This window comes from Limulus polyphemus, unplaced genomic scaffold (genome assembly GCF_000517525.1).
Source record: "Limulus polyphemus unplaced genomic scaffold, Limulus_polyphemus-2.1.2 Scaffold2227, whole genome shotgun sequence".
Classification (NCBI taxonomy): domain Eukaryota; kingdom Metazoa; phylum Arthropoda; class Merostomata; order Xiphosura; family Limulidae; genus Limulus; species Limulus polyphemus.
Window position 1 is genome coordinate 94,975 of NW_013667837.1, and position 18,294 is coordinate 113,268.

The window sequence follows — 18,294 nt, forward strand, 5'->3', positions numbered from 1 at the left end:
ACACACACACACACACACACACACACACACACACACACACTGACCTGAAGACGAAAGGAGGAAGACTTTCGAAACTTCGTCCTCTACATTTGTAGGTTTCTACAACAGGCAGTTGCTGTCCATTTGAAACTTAGATTCAATGTATATATACTTTAGAGATTTGTTTTAATTAGTTGGTGTTGCCTACTGCTACCTGAAGCTCTTATAACAGAGTTGTTACAGAATCTGTTTTTGTTGCTTAGAAGTTAGAATATTTGCAAGAAAGATATTTTTCTTATTGTTGATGTCCAAAATAGGTCAAATGCAAGTACTGTGTTTTTAAAGTGGTAACTTGAAAAATAATTTAAAACAGAAATTCCATTTATGAATGCTAAAATATGAATTTAGGTGTAGACTTTGTAATTTTTTCTAAATATAATACTATTTAATTTGAACTACAAAATTTGAAATGTTTGTTTTTAACTGTTTTTATTTGGATATCAATCATATCACTAGAAATAAAGATATAAGCTTTGAAATTACTGAATTATAACCTGAGGTAATCATTTACAGAATATATTAAGGTTACTTTAACCTTGTTTTACTTAAGTTACTTTACGACCATATGGTCAACATTGGTTAATTCAAAGTTTTTTATATAATTATAGTGAAAGTATCTTCTGATATGATATCTTACTTCCTCTCACAAATAGCTTTTTTTTATTATACTGCCCTCTATACATGCAAATTTTTTCTCGCCACTAGCCTTGATACTCCTACCCACCCTCATCTGCATAATATGCAAATGATCACACAGCAACTCTCCACCAATAGGAGAGTGACACAACTCCTATCGTAACTAGTGCCCTGTCTTTGGAGCAGTCTGTAATCACTTCTCGATTGACATTCATACTGATAGGATGCGTTTTCACTTGTGCTTTCCAACTGAGTGTTTAATTTTTTTTCTAAGTTTTTTTTTTTTTTTCATTAACAGTTCCTATAATTTTTTTCAAGTTTTTTTTTTTTTCATTAACTAGTTCCATAATTTTTTTTAAGTTTTGAGTTTTATTTTAGACACACATCTATTTTTTCTGTTTTTTCAAACCATTTTTTTTTTAATTTTCACTATTTTTTTTAACTTTCTTCAATTCTCCTTTTTGTCAATCCACTCCACTCGTCATGAACTTGCAATTCCCCATGGCAACTAACACTGATGCTGTGATTACGCCACTTCAATAGCATCAAGGCAAACTTTATCTTCTCAGGAAGTAACGGCTTTGGTTTGAAGGGAGTTGGCTACCTTTATACAGTCTACTGATTTGCTGGATGATTGTCCTCTAATACCATGTGCAGGTATGCCTGAGAATGAGGATTTGATTTGACAGCCTATTTCCTCCTTCTGCCTATGGTTTACAGTCACATTTTGTTTTGGGGGAAGTGCCCAGGCCTCTTTCTCCCTTTGTCAACATAATAAATCAAGGATATTATATTTTATCTTTGTCTCCCATTTCCTATGATTTCTCAACTGCCCTTCACTGTGACACGCTGGTGGGACAGTATCTAGTATCTTTCTGTATATTCTTTTGATAAGCTTGGGTCTTCCATTCACCTGTCCTTCCTTTTTTTTTCATTCAATCTGCCTCACCTATCCCCCTTGTCTGGCATCTCACGTGGATTGGAACCTCATTGTAGTCTTCCGTGCCCTTACCCTTCCTTCGATTGATCCATTGTCCACCTTTTCTTTATATCACCTCTCCTTGAAGATCCTTTTCCTTTTCTTGTTGGCATGCAGATGTCATCGATTAGACATGTTTGCTGTTGATGTCCACCACACTTTATTTCACAGTTTCTATGTTGTACTTTTCCCTGATCATTTTTTTCCTGCTCAAAACTTTGGATGCTTGGGAGGGTAATTCTGCTTTCACACCCATCTCCCTTCTTTCGTTATCATATTTATAACCATTCTGACCCAGATCGCCTACGTTGCTCAGTCAAGGCTCTCCACTGTTAAGTAGCACATACTGCTTTTTTCCTTGGTTCTCATTCCCATGTGTTTATTCCTTGGAATTATTCCCAGTCCGATGACCTTTCTCCTATTACCCTTATGGTTTGGATTTACCAGGCCTATTCTTCCCTTTCACTGGATGTTTGTTGTCTTTTCCATGTCCCTTCACATCAAATCCATCATCTTACCATGTCCCTGGCTGTTCATTTCTTTCATCTGTTTAAAGACATCATCTGTGCTGGTATATGGACCACTCCCCATACCTTCACTGCTCCTAATGCTCATTATCTTCACCACCTGGCTGTTTCCTGTTCTTTAGGTTTTCGTCTTCCTCCCATCACCATTTGTGCTCCACGATTTCTCTATGAGTGGGTTAATGCTCCTTTTTTTTTTTCTACCTTTTTTTTGCAGAGGCCCTTTTTGCATCTCAAGATCCTCCTTTGTGACAAGAGTAAAGCAGCTGGTGATTGCTGCTCATCCCTGATGATCTGTGTTGTGTAGGTCACTGGATTAGTGTGCTTTTCAAAGTATGGTGTTGCAAGTCACCCATTGCACTATCGTCAGCAGCATTCCTATGGACTCTCCAGTGCATTGTTTCCCCCTTCTTGTGAAGTCATGCAAATGTTTTCTTCTTGTACTGTATATGTGCATTTCTTTGTCAAGTTATGCATATTTGATGTAACATTCAATAATTCAAATGGACTCTCAAAACTTATGCTGTAATTGTTGATTATGAACATGAAAGTATGTTATAAATATGACTTGAGTGATAAAATCAAATTATTAATAAATGTCAAATATATAGTGTCAGTACACTTGTGAGGATCTCTAGATTTTTCTGGATATATTTACATAGGTTCCATAATTACATTTGTTTGTTCATAACAAAAGTACTTAATTAGATAATTAATTTTAAAAGTTTTATTTATTTGTTTGTGTTTAGTAGTAAATTTCTTACATATTTATTTATAAGGAATAATAACAATAGTATCTAAGGTATAGTACTTCCAGACTAAGTTTCAAAAAATATTTTAGATGAAAAAAATTTATAAATGTCAATCATACCAAAATGTTTTGCTTCCAAAAGTGGTAATTTCTAGTATAATTTATTCATCTTTGTTTTATAACTGCCCAGAATGATCAATACTAAGTATTTTCTTTTATACTCAACAGCATATTTGCCTTTCTTAAAATCACCTACGATGTCTAAACGTGAGACTGGACCTTATCCGTTGGAAACTGGAAGGCTATATTATCTTAATCCATGGATCCAGAGTATTCCATATGGACCTGCATGGGATAAAAAGGGTAAGGCAAATATCAGTTTGTTTTTTCACACATTTTTAATATTTGTTTGGTATATCCTGATAAAAACTGGTTTGCATAATAACAGGAGATTTGATCAGGATATGTTTTTACATAATAAGCTAAATCTCTAAATTACTCAGTCTGAGAAAGAGGATAGACCCAGGTTAATGCAAAGAATGAATCATCTTTATTAATCTTATGTGTATGACTCAGTCAAAATGTGCATGTCATGACCTCTTACATTCAAAATTTAATTGTCTCTCCATAGGTAAGTCATTTTTCATGACTTTGAAAACATTAATCTTTACATGCTAGAACTCTGAATTTTCTAATTTACTGATATTACAAAATCCTCAAATCACGAGGCATCCCCTAGCCCTCATTATGTAGCGTTGCACTTAACAACAAGCAAACACAATGGCAATATTTTGATTACTTGGATTTTTTTAATAATAGGAAACCCTAATTTCAAGTAGTTGGTTTTTTCATGACAGTTGATTTACATATAATTTTCATTAATTGATTATTGAAATAATCAAAAGAGTAAAAATCAGATCAACTAATTTTGATTAATTGAATATTTTGTGACATTAGTCAATTAAATTGCCCAGTTCTTTAACTGAGTGACTGAATAGATGTAATAACTCTCATTATCTAACACTGAATAACTTTCTTGACACTAAAATAACTTCTAATCAATGATAATTCTGAATACTTCATAGAATTCACATTTATTACACAATCACTCATTTACTATTCTGAACTAAATAGTGATTTGTATTTATATATGGAGTCTTGTTTGTTAATATTTTGCTGTCTTTTGATCACTACATTATCATTATTAGCAGCTCTCTCTAGCAAACAACTAAATCAGACCTAATACAGAAATATAATACTACACTAAACTGTCCATTCGGAAAGACTTTATGGTGGTTTTCGCTTCCACACCTATTAGATACAGATTGGATGACCTCTTGACTGTTATCATCACTTGCTGTTCTGTCATTGTGAGGTTCTCCTTAGGTAGGTAGGTGGTATGATGATCCTTTAGAAGTAGTTTTAACAGAGACTCTGAAGTCTTGCAAAGGCAATTTCTTCTCTGGAGCTACCCATTTGTCCATTCTTTTGCCACTGTACTTCCAAAGATGATCATGGTGGATGCCTTTGACTTGGACTACTTGTCATTTTGGAGTCTGTAAACGACCTAATTTCAGAATAAAGTATGATCTTCTGAATGCCTATTTAACTTAGGAGTTTGCCCTTTCTTTTGAGGAGAATTGTTCAGCCATATAATGCCATCTTGATGAAATCCAATTTTATTAGCATTAACATCATGGGAGTTTTTTTGTTCTATCACATTCTGATTTACGTTTTCAATCACTAATCCTTCAGTACATACCCTAGTGTTTGGTTTTGTTATGCCACAGTTTAACCTGTGCTGTAGTAATTGCCATTTAGTGAACAGGCATGTTATGGACATAAACTGTGAAGCTATTTGAAGTTAGCCTAACCTCACACACATCTTGCATGAAGTCGGTTCTCACTTCACAGTTTTCTTCAATATCAATTACCCACACATCATGAGGTACAGAGAAGCTTCCTATGATAAGGGTAACTTCAAACTTTCCTCTTGCTAGTAATTTATGTCCACAGTTTGTATCAATCCCTCCCTCTTCTTTCTTCATCTATGGAAGCAGTTTCCAACTATTAATTACCAAATCGACTCAAACTATTATAGCTGAAGAACCAATGTACTGTAAAGTTTTCCATTAATAAACTCATGGACTTGTGGATGGTTTTCCCCAAATAATGAACTTATCTCATTTGGGGCAGATGGAGAATTCCCAGCTGAATTTTGCTCCATTAATCCAACTAATTTCTGTTTTCTAAATGTCTGGTTATTTCTTTTTTGATCATTTCATATGGTTGGGCTCTGTCTCATAGGCTTAATAACATCTGTTTATTCCTTACAGTCTCAACTTAAATGGCCAGCTTTCCCCCATACATAACAGTTATCTCATTCTGATGTCCTTCTTCCATAAAGGTGTTTTTTTGCAGTTCCTGGCAACATGTCCTTTCATTTTACATGTGAAACAACTGTTGTTTTGTGGTTCATTTCCTCTTATCTATGAACTAGTTGTCTAACTAATGCTTTCAGTTTTTCTAGACAGTCGAGGAATTAAAATTTCAATACTATAAGATTTTATATTCTTGCAACTTCTTGATGCTGCCCTCAGTAGTTTATCTACATCTTTAATGGATTCTAGTTCCATCACAAACTGCAGAGCTTCCTTTAAAGATGTAACCTACTTTGCTTCAGCCTAATTCTCATATCCCCATCCATAAATCAGTCATGTGCCAATGAATTCATATAATTTTGCATGAAGCATTTGGATAAGATAATTGGATAAGCCTTTCCAATTTTTCTTCTTCAAGTTCATAATTTTACTTTGGATATTAATTTTTTTCTCCAAATCTGAATGGTCTTGAGTAGTTTTGCTTGGGTATCTTGAAGGATCTTGTTAATATCAGGGGATAGAATGGAAGCTGTAACTTAATTTGCAAACATTTAGGTTGAATTTGTAGATCTCTGCATCTGATGAGGAAAAGAAGGTGGTTGTTAACTCTTTCAGCATGGTCTCGGTCCCTGGAACTGACCTTGTAACCATTTTGTGCTTGTTATAGTTTTCGTGCTATAACTCTTAAAGTGGTAAGCATATGTTAATGATATTTGGCAGATTATAATTTTTATTTAGTCTTAATGTTTGTTAAGCAATGTTTTTTCATGCCTTTTTTCTTCTTTTTGCATGTTGCCTATCCAACATGCAAAATTATTTTCATTTTAAGATTCAGAATACATTTGTGCATCAGAAAATTTTCAAAAATAACATGCACAAATTTTATAATGTCTAGATAGTTATCAAACGTTTCTTAAGAAAAAACTTTATATTTTATCTGTTATTTTCAGTGACGAATCTCTGTATGGGTTGGGTCGATTTGACTGATCTCGTAACCACATTAAAAAAATTAGGAAATATATATAAATTATGTATTTTTCATTCTAGAATGACTACAAATTATAACATGAAAACATAAATGTTTAGACTAAATAGCTTAAATATCATAATATATATTTATATGTATTTATTATTTTTATTATAATGACATTTCAGCCATGCCTGGCTAACAATACACAAGTTACAATGACGCCGTGCACGAGCACTCTTGTTACTGTATCAAATAATATAACACTGACCTGTCTTGGCTACATTTTAGTTGACTAGCATTTTGTAAAATACAGTCACATTTCCATTATTATACATTATATATGTATATAGATTATTGCTGTTTAGAAATAAGTTCTTAAACTTATTTTTCTTAAAACATAGAACAGTAAATAAAGAAGTAAAGTAAACAATTATCTCTTCTAGTTGCAACATTTATACTCAGTTGCTGCTTGACATAGGTTGCTAAGCCTTTTAAAATTTTGCACGTGGAGGATATGAAACACAATTTATTTTAGGTTTTATGTATAAATTTGAATAACCAAAAAATCATAAATTACTGTATTGATACCATAGAATTCTACTATAATTTATCAATCTTAGTAATTAAGCTGTATTTCACTCTAAAAAAATATGAAATTTTGAGCAGACCAAAGACATACTCGACCTCCTTGAAGTATTGGTTCAAAAAAAGAAACGGTGCTAAGTCTGTTAAAATACCTGAGAAACCCACTAGGGGGACATTCTGAGTTTTTGAATGGTTATTCACATGCCACATGTTAAAGTAAGTGTATATGAGGGAGCATTTCCAAAACTGGAAACAGGTAAGTGGAGCCACTGTGTTTGATTCCTTACATGAGTGATATATCAGAAAACAGAAAAGATATGAAGTTCTTATTTTATATTCTAGCTTGTCATTATCAGTAATTTGAGTTTCTAATTCATACAAAGCTATAGACTTAGTATTTTGACATCACAAACATCTAATTTGAACCAGTGCTGCATTCAACGTACCATGTGAGACACAAAAATCGATGTTTAACTGTTTTTTAACATTTACTTTTAAATTAAGAAATTAAATAATGTATAATACTAAAAGTTTAATTATAATCTACAGTTTGATACCAAACTTATTAACATGAATTCATGAAATAGTAGTTCAGTAAAATTTTGAATGCAAGTCAACAAATGCGATGACATGGCCTTTGACCCGTGACCCATCTGGAAAAGGTTAAAGCAGGCAAGTAAGTTGAAGTGATGACTGTATCTGTTAAAATTTTCAAGATGGCTGGCCTATAATGTCTCCTGATATTTTATTTCAGTAAAACTTAGACAGAGTAGACATAGTAGGCTTGAGAACTTTAATGGACTACAATTGCCTGTTGAAAGAAAAGGAGACAATGTTTTGGCTTCTATATTGAGGCCTACAGTAACAGATGGCACAGTCATAGTGGTAATAAGTGTAGATCAGTTAGGTTCTCCTACTCTATACTTTTTAGTAATTTGTTTTAGGTTGGAATGTTTGGGCAGATGGAGAAAGAGATGACTGATTTAAACTCAATTTTGCTGTTAAAACCTTTCCATACTTCTGCAGTCTTGTTGTAATCTCTCTGTATCTCTCAGTGTTTCACATTTGGAAAATGCACAGCGGCTGTAATTAGCCACCATCAAATGCTTTGCAGGAGCTGTTAGCAGGCTGATGCCATATCTTGACTCTTTGTTTACAAAATTGGATAATAAAAGTTAATTTGTATTAACTGAATTGTACTGTTTCTACCAGCAAAACAGAGTTTTACTGGTTAAACAGTGACATGTTTGCAGCATGCTAATGAACTATGACAATGTCCAATCAATATGACAGCCTTTGCAGCCTTGTATCATGCAGATAGTTGTTCATCACATGCAACTTAGGTCATGATCTTGCTTGTCAGAAGTTGCTAATAATTAAGATCCAGTTTTGTAATTTAAACATTGAAACACTGGCTTAGTTTCGCAGTTACAAATATTTGATTTCTATATACAACCATATAACTTGAAAACATATTACTGCATGTGTAACATCACTAGTCTAGGCAAATTCAGTTAAAAGAATCAGAGTCATAGCAGTCAACAAGATCACACAAAGATATCTGTGAGCTTGTCTATGTATACAAACAACAACTGATTGCATGCCCAGTGCCATGACAAATAAAAAGGATTTGAATTCAAAAGTATTAGGTCGTCAACAAATTAATGTTGTATTTTGAAACACTTTCATTGACCACTGCCCAAAGAACGTACATCATGTATAATAGTTAAACGAACCACCTAAATGTCATGTTAGTGTAGCCTATATAATATGTAAAGTTTAGTGTACTCCAATCCCTTATAGTGATGGCACACAATGAGACACACATTTGGCATATAATGATATTTGAATACAAGAAGGAAAACAATGCCTCTGTAGCCACAAAGAATATCAAAGAAGTTTATGGAAATGTTTTGAACGTTCATAAGTGTCAACGATGGTTCAGCAAATTTCGTTCAGGTGACTTTAGCCTTAAAAACTGTGATGGCAGGGGCCAACACGTTGGAATTGATATTGATGCTCTGAAGACGCTTGTTGAGTCTAACTCAAGGCAACACACTTGTGAAATGACCCTGAAATTTGATTTCTCTCATGAAACAATACGTAAACATCTAAGGAATGCGGGAAAATTAGTTTATTTCTTCTCTAATGTTTGATACAAGCTGCTTTTGCTTGTATGAATTTCTAGGCCTAAGTTCACAAATAATGTTTTTGCATTCAACAGAAATGCTGAGACTGTAAAGTAGCTTCACTTGCTTAGCTTTGACTGATAAGCAAACATATAATTCACTGAGTAACTGAATGGCAGAATAAATGCAATAAATCTGACTGTCCAACATTGATTAAATTTTTGTCCCTGAACTAACTTTTCTTTAACAATAAATTCATTGGATACTTCACAGAATTCACATTCTTTACTTATTAACTTATTTATTATTCTGAACTAATTGTCTTCTGGTATTTATATCTGTATCCTTGTTTATAGATATTTAACAGTTTCTCAATCATTGTATCACCATTATTAACAACAACTTATAGCAAACAACTAAATCACCATATTGAAAATATGAAATGCAATACTGCATATATTTAAATACTTGATAATTAACTTAGTATCCTTAAGTTATGGTATACCACTGGTTGCTGTTAGTTTTAATTTTGATTAATACATTAGTATTTAAGTAAATAATATCTAAGACCTCAAGTTTAAGTGGGTTAAGTTATTTATACCAAGCTGTTTATGCTACTAATTACTAATCATAGTATTCATACCTCATTCAAAAAATTTAGAAAAAGTTAACATTTTCTAAAAAAGGATTTTTCTGACAATTATTGCTGGGGAAAAGTGTTTGGATTGTGCTGACAAACTGTAATGTTTTATATATTAAAAGTGGTACCCTTTATTGAAAAAATAAGCTTTTAAGAACTCCATTTTTTAGTACTATTTACAAATTACGTAACATAATGTTTAGGAACAAAATAGGACTTATTGGTTCATCTCGGGTGTTCCATCTTCTAAACTAAACTAAAACTATAGATAAGCAAATTTAAAAAAATCTTAAAGCCAGCCCTTATTATTCATATACTTGTCAAGCTTTCTATTAAACTCACTTAAATTTACTGTCCCCACAACATCTGAAGGCAACCCATTCCAAAGGGGTCAGATGTTCTTTCTTACATTGTTCATTTACCTTGAAGTGGGTTAATTTTTTTTTCTTAACTTTATTTACTACACTTAACAGTTGTGAAGTTAATATTTTTATTAAAGCAGTACTTCTTCATTTTTGCTGTTTTTTCCCTCTTGTGAATTTTGAAGTTAAGATCACCACTTTGCCAGTATCTGATGCCATATTTTGAGCCATGGGTGTGGGAGACCCGTCGGGGATATATTATCACTCATTTGCCGAAAGATTGAGTGGTATATGAGCCAACCTATCTCGTCTTCTTCTGTCCCACTTCCTCATGAGCCCTACGAGCCAGGCCAGGCTGACAACAATATTGGTCATTTGTTTCCACCCTGAAATTTGCTGCACCTTCCTGTTCACTATTTGATGATTCAGCTCATCTGTTTTCAGTCTTTTCAGATTTTATCTTTCTTACACCTGTTTCCTATGAACCTAGACTTTTACTCTTACAGGAAACAACTTCCCGACCCTATTTCGTCTTTCTTCCATTCCCCAGATATTATGGTTCACACAGACTAATTGGAGGAGTGTGTTAGTATGCCTCAGTCCATCCATACTTATGATTGGGCAGACTTTCCCTTCCTCGACCAACAGTTGTGTAGGTCGGTTCTACCTGTTTGGGGGGTGAACTTAGATTACCCTGTTCATCTTACCCAAGCCCATTTTTCTAGCCTTCATCTCACTCTCACGACCCTGTTAAGGTACCTTTCCTCCCTTCACCTTCTATCAGAGGCTCTTCACAGGACCCCTGAGGGGTTTTCTGCAGAAATCCTCTCCATCCTTACTTCTACATTGGCTTGTCTATCATCTTCAGCTCACACACTTCAAAAGTGGTTTGTTTGTTGTTGGGACCTCTTGGGCTGTGACACTGACTCGGTTCTTGAATTTTATTCATTTGTGGAGACCATTTCTCGCTGATGTTTTGGTTCACAGAATGTTCTTGGAGGGATATGTTATCCCCTTTCTCTCTCTTATCCAGTGTTCCCATTACCTTCCCTTCTCCTTGGGATCCCTTGACACACGAGCATCTGTTAAAGGTGGTTCAAAATCTCATTGCACAATAGGCTATCAAACCAGTTACACCAGGTTCGCAGGATTTTACTCCTGCCTGTTTATGGTTCCCAAGAAGACTGGGGACTGTCCTGTCGTCGATTTATCCCATCTCAATCAGTATGTTTACACTCCTCTCTTTACCATAGAAACATACCTTTCTCTTTGATGGACATTTACTCCAGGTCTTTAGATACCAAGGTGGATGTTTCCAATGCTTACATACACATTCCTGTGGTGGAGCTTTCACATCCATATATTCGGTTTGTCCATCAGGGAGTTGTGTACTAGTTTCGTGCCTTACCTTTTGGCCTTGCCTCAGCACCATACGTATTTTGTTGTGTGGTCCACTCCTTTGTTCGACATATTCATGCCATGGTATTGCACTTCTATGTTTATATGGACAACTGGCTTCTTCTTGCTCTTTCCGAACAGAAATCAGCCTGTCACGTTCATCAGCTACTGGCCGAAGCTGCACGGGTGGGCTGATTGGTCAAATTGGAGAAGTCTTTCCTTTCTCCTACCCAATACATTATCCATTTGGCTGTTTTCTTCAGCAACACCCATCTCAGTTGAGCCCAACCTTCTCCTCTCTGGCTCCATTCTATGGAATAGGCCATTCTGAAAGCTATGTCTTTTCCCTCATTTGCAGCTCGCAAGGTTCTATTGCTTTTGGGGATGTAGTCCTCCATGACCCCTCTCATACCTCTGGGCAGTCCCTGTATGCAGTTTCTTCAATGGGTCCTTCATGATCAATGGAACCTTTCCTGGGATCCTTTGGAAGCTTCTACATCCCTTCCCTCATCCCTTGTAGTTAATCTCCATTTGTAGTTGAACAGGGCCCACACATCAGCAGGGGTCCTGCTTTCTCCTCCATGGCCAGATTTACATCTCTTCACGGGTGCATCCATTCAAGGCTGAGATACCTGGGTGGATCACCATGAGATTTTGGGTCGTTGGTTTGTGAGGAGTTCTCTTCACATCATTGTTCTCAAACTCCTGGCTGTTTGTTGAGCTTTGGTTCATTTTCTTTCTCTTGACACCAACCAGCTGGTTATGAGCCGTTCCGACAATTCTACCATGGTGGTTTATATCAATCACCAAGGTGGCACTAGGTCCAGATCCCATTGTTTTTGCACTATGGATCTTCTTTATTGGGTTCACACACATCAAATTCGTTTGATTGTGTGTCATGTACTGGGTGCTTTCAATCTTGTAGCCAATCATCTTTTCCAACCAGATTTCATTTATCCCATGGAGTGGTCCCATGGTCTCCAGTTCCCCATCCTCAAGTCTTAGCTGTCAATGCCTTCAGCCAGGATTGGTCTCATCTGTTCCTTTATGTTTACCTTCCCATCCATTTACTTCATTGAGTGGTCTCCTCATCCATGACACTCTGTGCACAGTCCTTCTGATTGCTCCTTACTGGCCCACTCAACCTTGGTTGCTCCAACTGCAGGTTGTCCATCCCCTTCCTCTTCCCTTCCATCCCAACCTGCTTTGTCAACCACTGTCATCACTGCTCCATCCCATGCTGTCCTTCCTCTGTCTTCTTGCCTGGCTTTTGTCAGGTCCTTGGTGAGGAGTTCCAGTTTTTCTTGCAGAGTAGCCTCACATTTAGCCCATTCTAATTGTCCTTCTTCTTTGGCAGTCTATCAATGCAAGTAGAGCATTTATTGCTCCTGGGCATTGACTCGGGATTTCTCGGGTTCTCACTCAACAGTTGCCTGTATATCTGGATTTCTCACGCGGCTCTTTGAGATGGGTTCTTCAGTCTCCTTAGATTTTATCCCATACCTTCTGTTTTTCCCATTTCCAAGAGATCTTTGCTTCCCATGTCTTTTGCATTTTGATCCGTTCCTTCTTGCTTTGTCAGCCACCAAGGCATTCATTGCTTCCAGACTGGGACATTAACATAGTCCTTTGTGCCCTAACTTTACCTCCGTTTGAACCTCTGTGTATGAGTTCCCTGTTTCACCTCTCTTTGAAGGTGTATTTCCTCCTCCTTCTGGCCTGCAGGCATCATAGGTTGGATATTTTCACACTCAGTGTTGGCCTATTCCTCCTAGACTTTTTCACAGTGTGATCTCTTTCATGTTTTTTCACGTCAAATTCATCACTTTACTTCTCCCATGCCTTTCGTCTTCCTCAACCGTTGAAGGAGATTCTGTGATTCGGGTATGTGAATGACTCCGCACACGTTCATCTCCCACTTCCTACACCACATCGCTGTTTCTGCTTCCTCGGGGTATCACATGCCACCTGTAACTATTCTATAGACTTTGGCATGGCTGTGACACGAGGTAAGTCTTTACTAATGTTTTCTTTTCTTTCAGGGGCCCCTGCTTCACTCCCAATTCCGCTCTTTGGGAAATGTTGCCTGACCAAGTATTCTGTCTGTACTCGGAATGGGTTCCACTTAGATGGCCGTAACCATTTGCAGACATCTTGATACAAAAGTTGCATTGTAAACCATGTTGATTCTTATACATTTTCCATGGCTATGTATGCTCACCCTTAGGATGGGGTGTTTCACAAGATCACTAGAATATAAATTTCACATTATAATTGCATCACTATATGCCCGTCCTGGACTGGTACCACCCATGGACAGCATGGGTAAAGCAGAAGGGGATTGTTGCCCATCCCTGCCATGCCTAGATTCAGTAAATTGGTGTGGTCTGCTTTTCAAAATAGGTTTTCATGATCACCCTTTGTCTCGGATGTTGCAGTTCCTTCAGACTCTCCACTGCACTTTTCATCCCTTTCTTCCAGTGGAGTATGGGAGTCCTTGCCACTTATCAGTTCCAAGCGGCTGGGGTGGTTGACCATGGAGGCAACCTGCTGGATGAGTTCCACAAAGATATAACCATTTAGTTCAGAGTAGGCCAGTGTAGAGGGAGTTACAAGATGCTCTGGATTTGTTGAGACACTCAAATGCAGTTCACCCCTATGATTAGGTGCCCTCCTTCTACTCTCATTTGGGTGTCAGTACTCAATGAGTGAGGTTTTGGAGATTGAGTGAATAAATCACATAAGTTCTTCACATGAATTTTGGGTTATTCATCTTCCCCTCTCAACTTGTCTTCTGTGTTGTGGGTCGTAGAAGGTCTAGATGGCCCGTTTCTGCTTCTTTACTGGGTTTTCCCTTGTTTGGTGAGGAGGTTGTTACCAATCTGGGGTTGTTTCAGGCTAGTTTCACTGTTGCAGGGGTTAAGTGAATGCATTGGACTTCCCTTAGATTCCTGATGACACATTCCCAAATCCTTGGCATTAGGCTAACCTGTGAGTTCCTGGAGTCGAATATTAGGTTCCTCTTGACTCTGGAGCTTGAGGTGAAAATGGTATAATCCTCATTCTACCCTCACGAGGATGTCGGTACTCAGCGAGTGAGGTTTTTGATGTAGTTGACTTACCGATTATGGCCGTAGCCACTCTACACCATGGGACACATTCTCACTTGCCCACTTTCCATCTTGGGATTGAGTGATTCTACTTTCTGTTTCAGATCACATTGTTTAAACTATCCTCTCCCACATGGATGTACTCCCTTCATGTTCCCCCAAGTTTGGTCCTCCTGATAATGTCATTGTTCCTGGCGAGGAGATATTTGGCTCAGATGTGGTATGGTGCCCCACCTCAGTTAATCTGATCTGTGTCTCTCACTTTTGGGGGGTGTCCTCCAGATGCTTCTGGGAAAGATATATGTGCTTTCCTCACACCGATCCCTCCTCCATTTCAATGTGGGATTCATGCTAATCTTCTGAGATGTGGGAGAGTACCTTATCGGAATTATAATTTTCCTAAATGAAAATTAATTTCTGATAGGTTCTTCCCTCCGCTCACATTTCCCACCTGTCTTCCCCACAATTTTCCGGTGCTCGCATCTTCTGTCAGACTTTGAAATGATAGTTCAGTGGTGGCATGTACTGGGAGTCACATGCATCACGTGATAGTAGTGCTTTCCTATTGGTGGAGAATGCATGAGGATTTGCATGAGAGACATGTTGAAACTTTGGATTCCAACATACGGATGATGAAGGCTTGTAGCATGTGTTTCTGACAAAATTTCACATACAGAGGGCAGCACAAAATCTAATCTTACGAGCACAAAGAAGTACCTCTGAGAAATACATTTTCATTTAGGAAAATTATAACTTCTATAGATACAACCTAAAATCCTATTTGCCCTACTGCTAGCAACAGCACACTGCTTGGATGGCTTTAGAGGCTGATCATCTATTACACCAAGATCCCTTTCTTTCATGACACTGTCCAAATTATACTTATAATTCAAATTATTATAATCCACATACATTACCTTGCATTTATTATAATTAAAATCCATTTGCCATTTATTTGCCCAACTCACTAAATGATCTAAATCCTTTTGTAAATCAGCAGCATCCTCTTGACAGCTAGTAACACCCAAGACCTTAATATCATCTGCAAATTTAAGGAATTTATTGACTATTCTTTCATCTATGTTATTGATGTAAATGAAACAGAGCAAAGGTCCTAAGACTGAGCCCTTAGATACCCCACTTGTGAAATTAATCCAGTTTGACTGAACTCCATTTGTAAGAACCGTCTGCTTTCTTCCATCCAGCCACTCATCTATCCATAAAGATAGAATCAAACTCTCATGTACAGTCCTAGTGAAAATCATGTTCTTATTGTGAAGAGAGTACTTTTATTGAAAATTGTGCTCTGTAATAAAGTAGTTGTTGCACGTATTGTAGTTGTTTTTCTAATTGTCTGAATCTTGAATACCCAGAATGTGAAATTTTTATATGGATATTTGTTTGTGCCATTCATTACATGGAGCCATATTTATTATTTCAGTCACATGCATAGATAGGTACATACATACATATATACTTGCAATGTTTGTTATAGTAAGATTAACCTTATTGTTATGGCTGGATTTAAAGTTTGTACCTTTGAGTTGAATAAAGGTTTTTAAAAACTTTGAAATCACATGTACTTTTAAAAGTACATAGAGCTTATAAATTAAACATTTCAAAACAGATAATACTTCAAGCTAACACCTAGTTATTACAGGTTATAGATCCTCATAAAAATTACCAATATTTTTGTATTAGTCAGTGATAATAGGAAATCAGTGCCTAAAATTAATTTTTTAGGTTACTGGTAGTCTGGATTATTAATTTGGTAATTATAATTATCCACAAATTGTATTGTGCTACAATGCTATGCAGACCTCTTGATGCACCCTCCTTTCCTTCCTTTTCACTGTTTTTCCTTATTTTTAGGTAAAATTCCTATTTTTTCCTACTTTTTAACTACATATTTGGTTAAGCTGAACATGGAACATAATATCATGTTACAGAAACACACACAGTCATATTGTGAGTAGACTAATTGCCCCCATTGCCTCCAACCTAATAAAGAATAACTGAGGGGTGATTAAATATTCATTTTACTTAATACATTTTGAGTTTTCAAGTTGAACTATGGGAACCAGCTTTTGTCAAATTGCACTTCTTGTCATGGTTTCTGTTTACATAAGCTTTAGCTGCACATTGTTCAATTGTCATATGTGAGAGCATGCACGTCTCTGTCAGTTGTGTCCTGAAATAGCTAAACCTTGATAGTTTTACTAGACATCATCAATTTTTTGCTAATTTAACATACATGCATATGGTGTTGTATTGCTTGAGCAATTTATTTGTCATAGCAGTGGTGCTTGAGAAAGCCTCTTTAACAAGTTTCATATTTTCAGGGTAGTGTAGAAAAGTATATTGCCACACAGTAAAGCACAAATTCATGACAGTAATGGTCATGAACATTCATATTGATGTCAGCCATTGCCAGATGACTTGTTTCTTGCTTAGCTTTTGATAATAGTGACAAACAACAACTCTAAAGCATACACAGAGACAGAAATACAAAGAACTAGTTAAGGTGAAGTTAAATTCTAATCTGCAAAAACTGTCCTACTGAACAGAGAGTGGAAACAAATCTATCAGCAATTTCTACTACCAGTAGTACACTTTCTGACAGTTTTTGCTCATCTAGTACATTGATTAGCATATCTCAAACTCTTTAGATTTTAAAACTGTGGTGAAGACTGGTCCTTTGTATCATGTGATGGAATTTTAGAACTATTTAAAGCAATGTAACCTAGTAGTATAAGCAGTGGGTTTAGTGTAGCTCATGATAAAGCATTGTACCTTGTGGGTGATGGATTTGGGTAATGTTTTCAGTAAAGCCTTGTGAGAGAAATTATGAACAAAAAAATGAGTTTAGAGAGAGTATCCATTATATGAAGTCAAAAGTAGCAGTTTCTTACTGGTGATTAGTGTTAACTATTTTGTACTTTGGCATTCTCATGCCAGTACTGGCATTGTAAAATGACAAGTGATGTTGCATTTTAATGCAAAGAATAATAAAATTGTTAAAATCACAGAAAATTATGAAATTTTGGTAAGCAAAATAGAGATTAGTTAATTTTCAATAAACTATAGAAGGTTGAGTATGCTATACTAAAAAAAAAAATAATATAAAAATTAGTGAGTCATATGACAACAACAGCTGATATAAGTCATAATTGGAATTTCTTTGTAGTGTATTTGTCAGAATTTAAGATAAAGTTATACACACACACACACACACACACACACATACATATAACTTTCCTTTTTGCCAATTGTTAAATATAAAGGCTTTTAGTTATGTTTCTTAATAGTATAAATATGTACTGTTGTTGTTGGGCTTAGGATTCTTCTACAGTAGGTGTCTGTGACTTGTTAGAGATAAATTCAACCATGAATAAACAGCATGCACTTCACTTGTTTTCAGAATTATATATATATATATATTCAGAACAGGTTAATGTATGTACAATAAATTCTTCAACACTATAGATATTATGGATATATCATACATACTATATATGTAGTTCTCTTCTTCTTGTCAAATGTCCACTTAGGCCTATTCAATTACTTTAGAATTTCAGTTGACAAGCTGCACTATCTTCTCTATTTCTATCGCACTGGTATTCTCTGTAATTCACTTACAGTTGAGGCACGAGTTACTGTAATCATTTGGTCTTCTTTCTTCAAAATATTCTCTGTTCCTTTTGTCAAAGTGCACTCAGGCTGATTCAATTACTTTAGAACCATGCTTTGAAGGAATAAAATTATTTTTATTCTTTTCTACTGTTAATTT

At 36.0% G+C, this 18,294-nt stretch overlaps 1 protein-coding gene across 3 annotated transcripts in view; it reads left to right on the top strand.

Annotated features, from left to right (window-relative positions):
• The window catches only part of LOC111087498 (uncharacterized protein CXorf57-like), a 155,264-nt gene that overhangs the window by 58,093 nt on the left and 78,877 nt on the right, over nucleotides 1-18,294 (top strand). For all 3 annotated transcript variants that reach the window (XM_022394312.1, XM_022394313.1, XM_022394314.1), the window contains one exon: nucleotides 3,158-3,292. In XM_022394312.1, coding sequence (XP_022250020.1) covers nucleotides 3,158-3,292 — 135 coding nt within the window. The remainder of the gene's footprint in view (nucleotides 1-3,157; nucleotides 3,293-18,294) is intronic.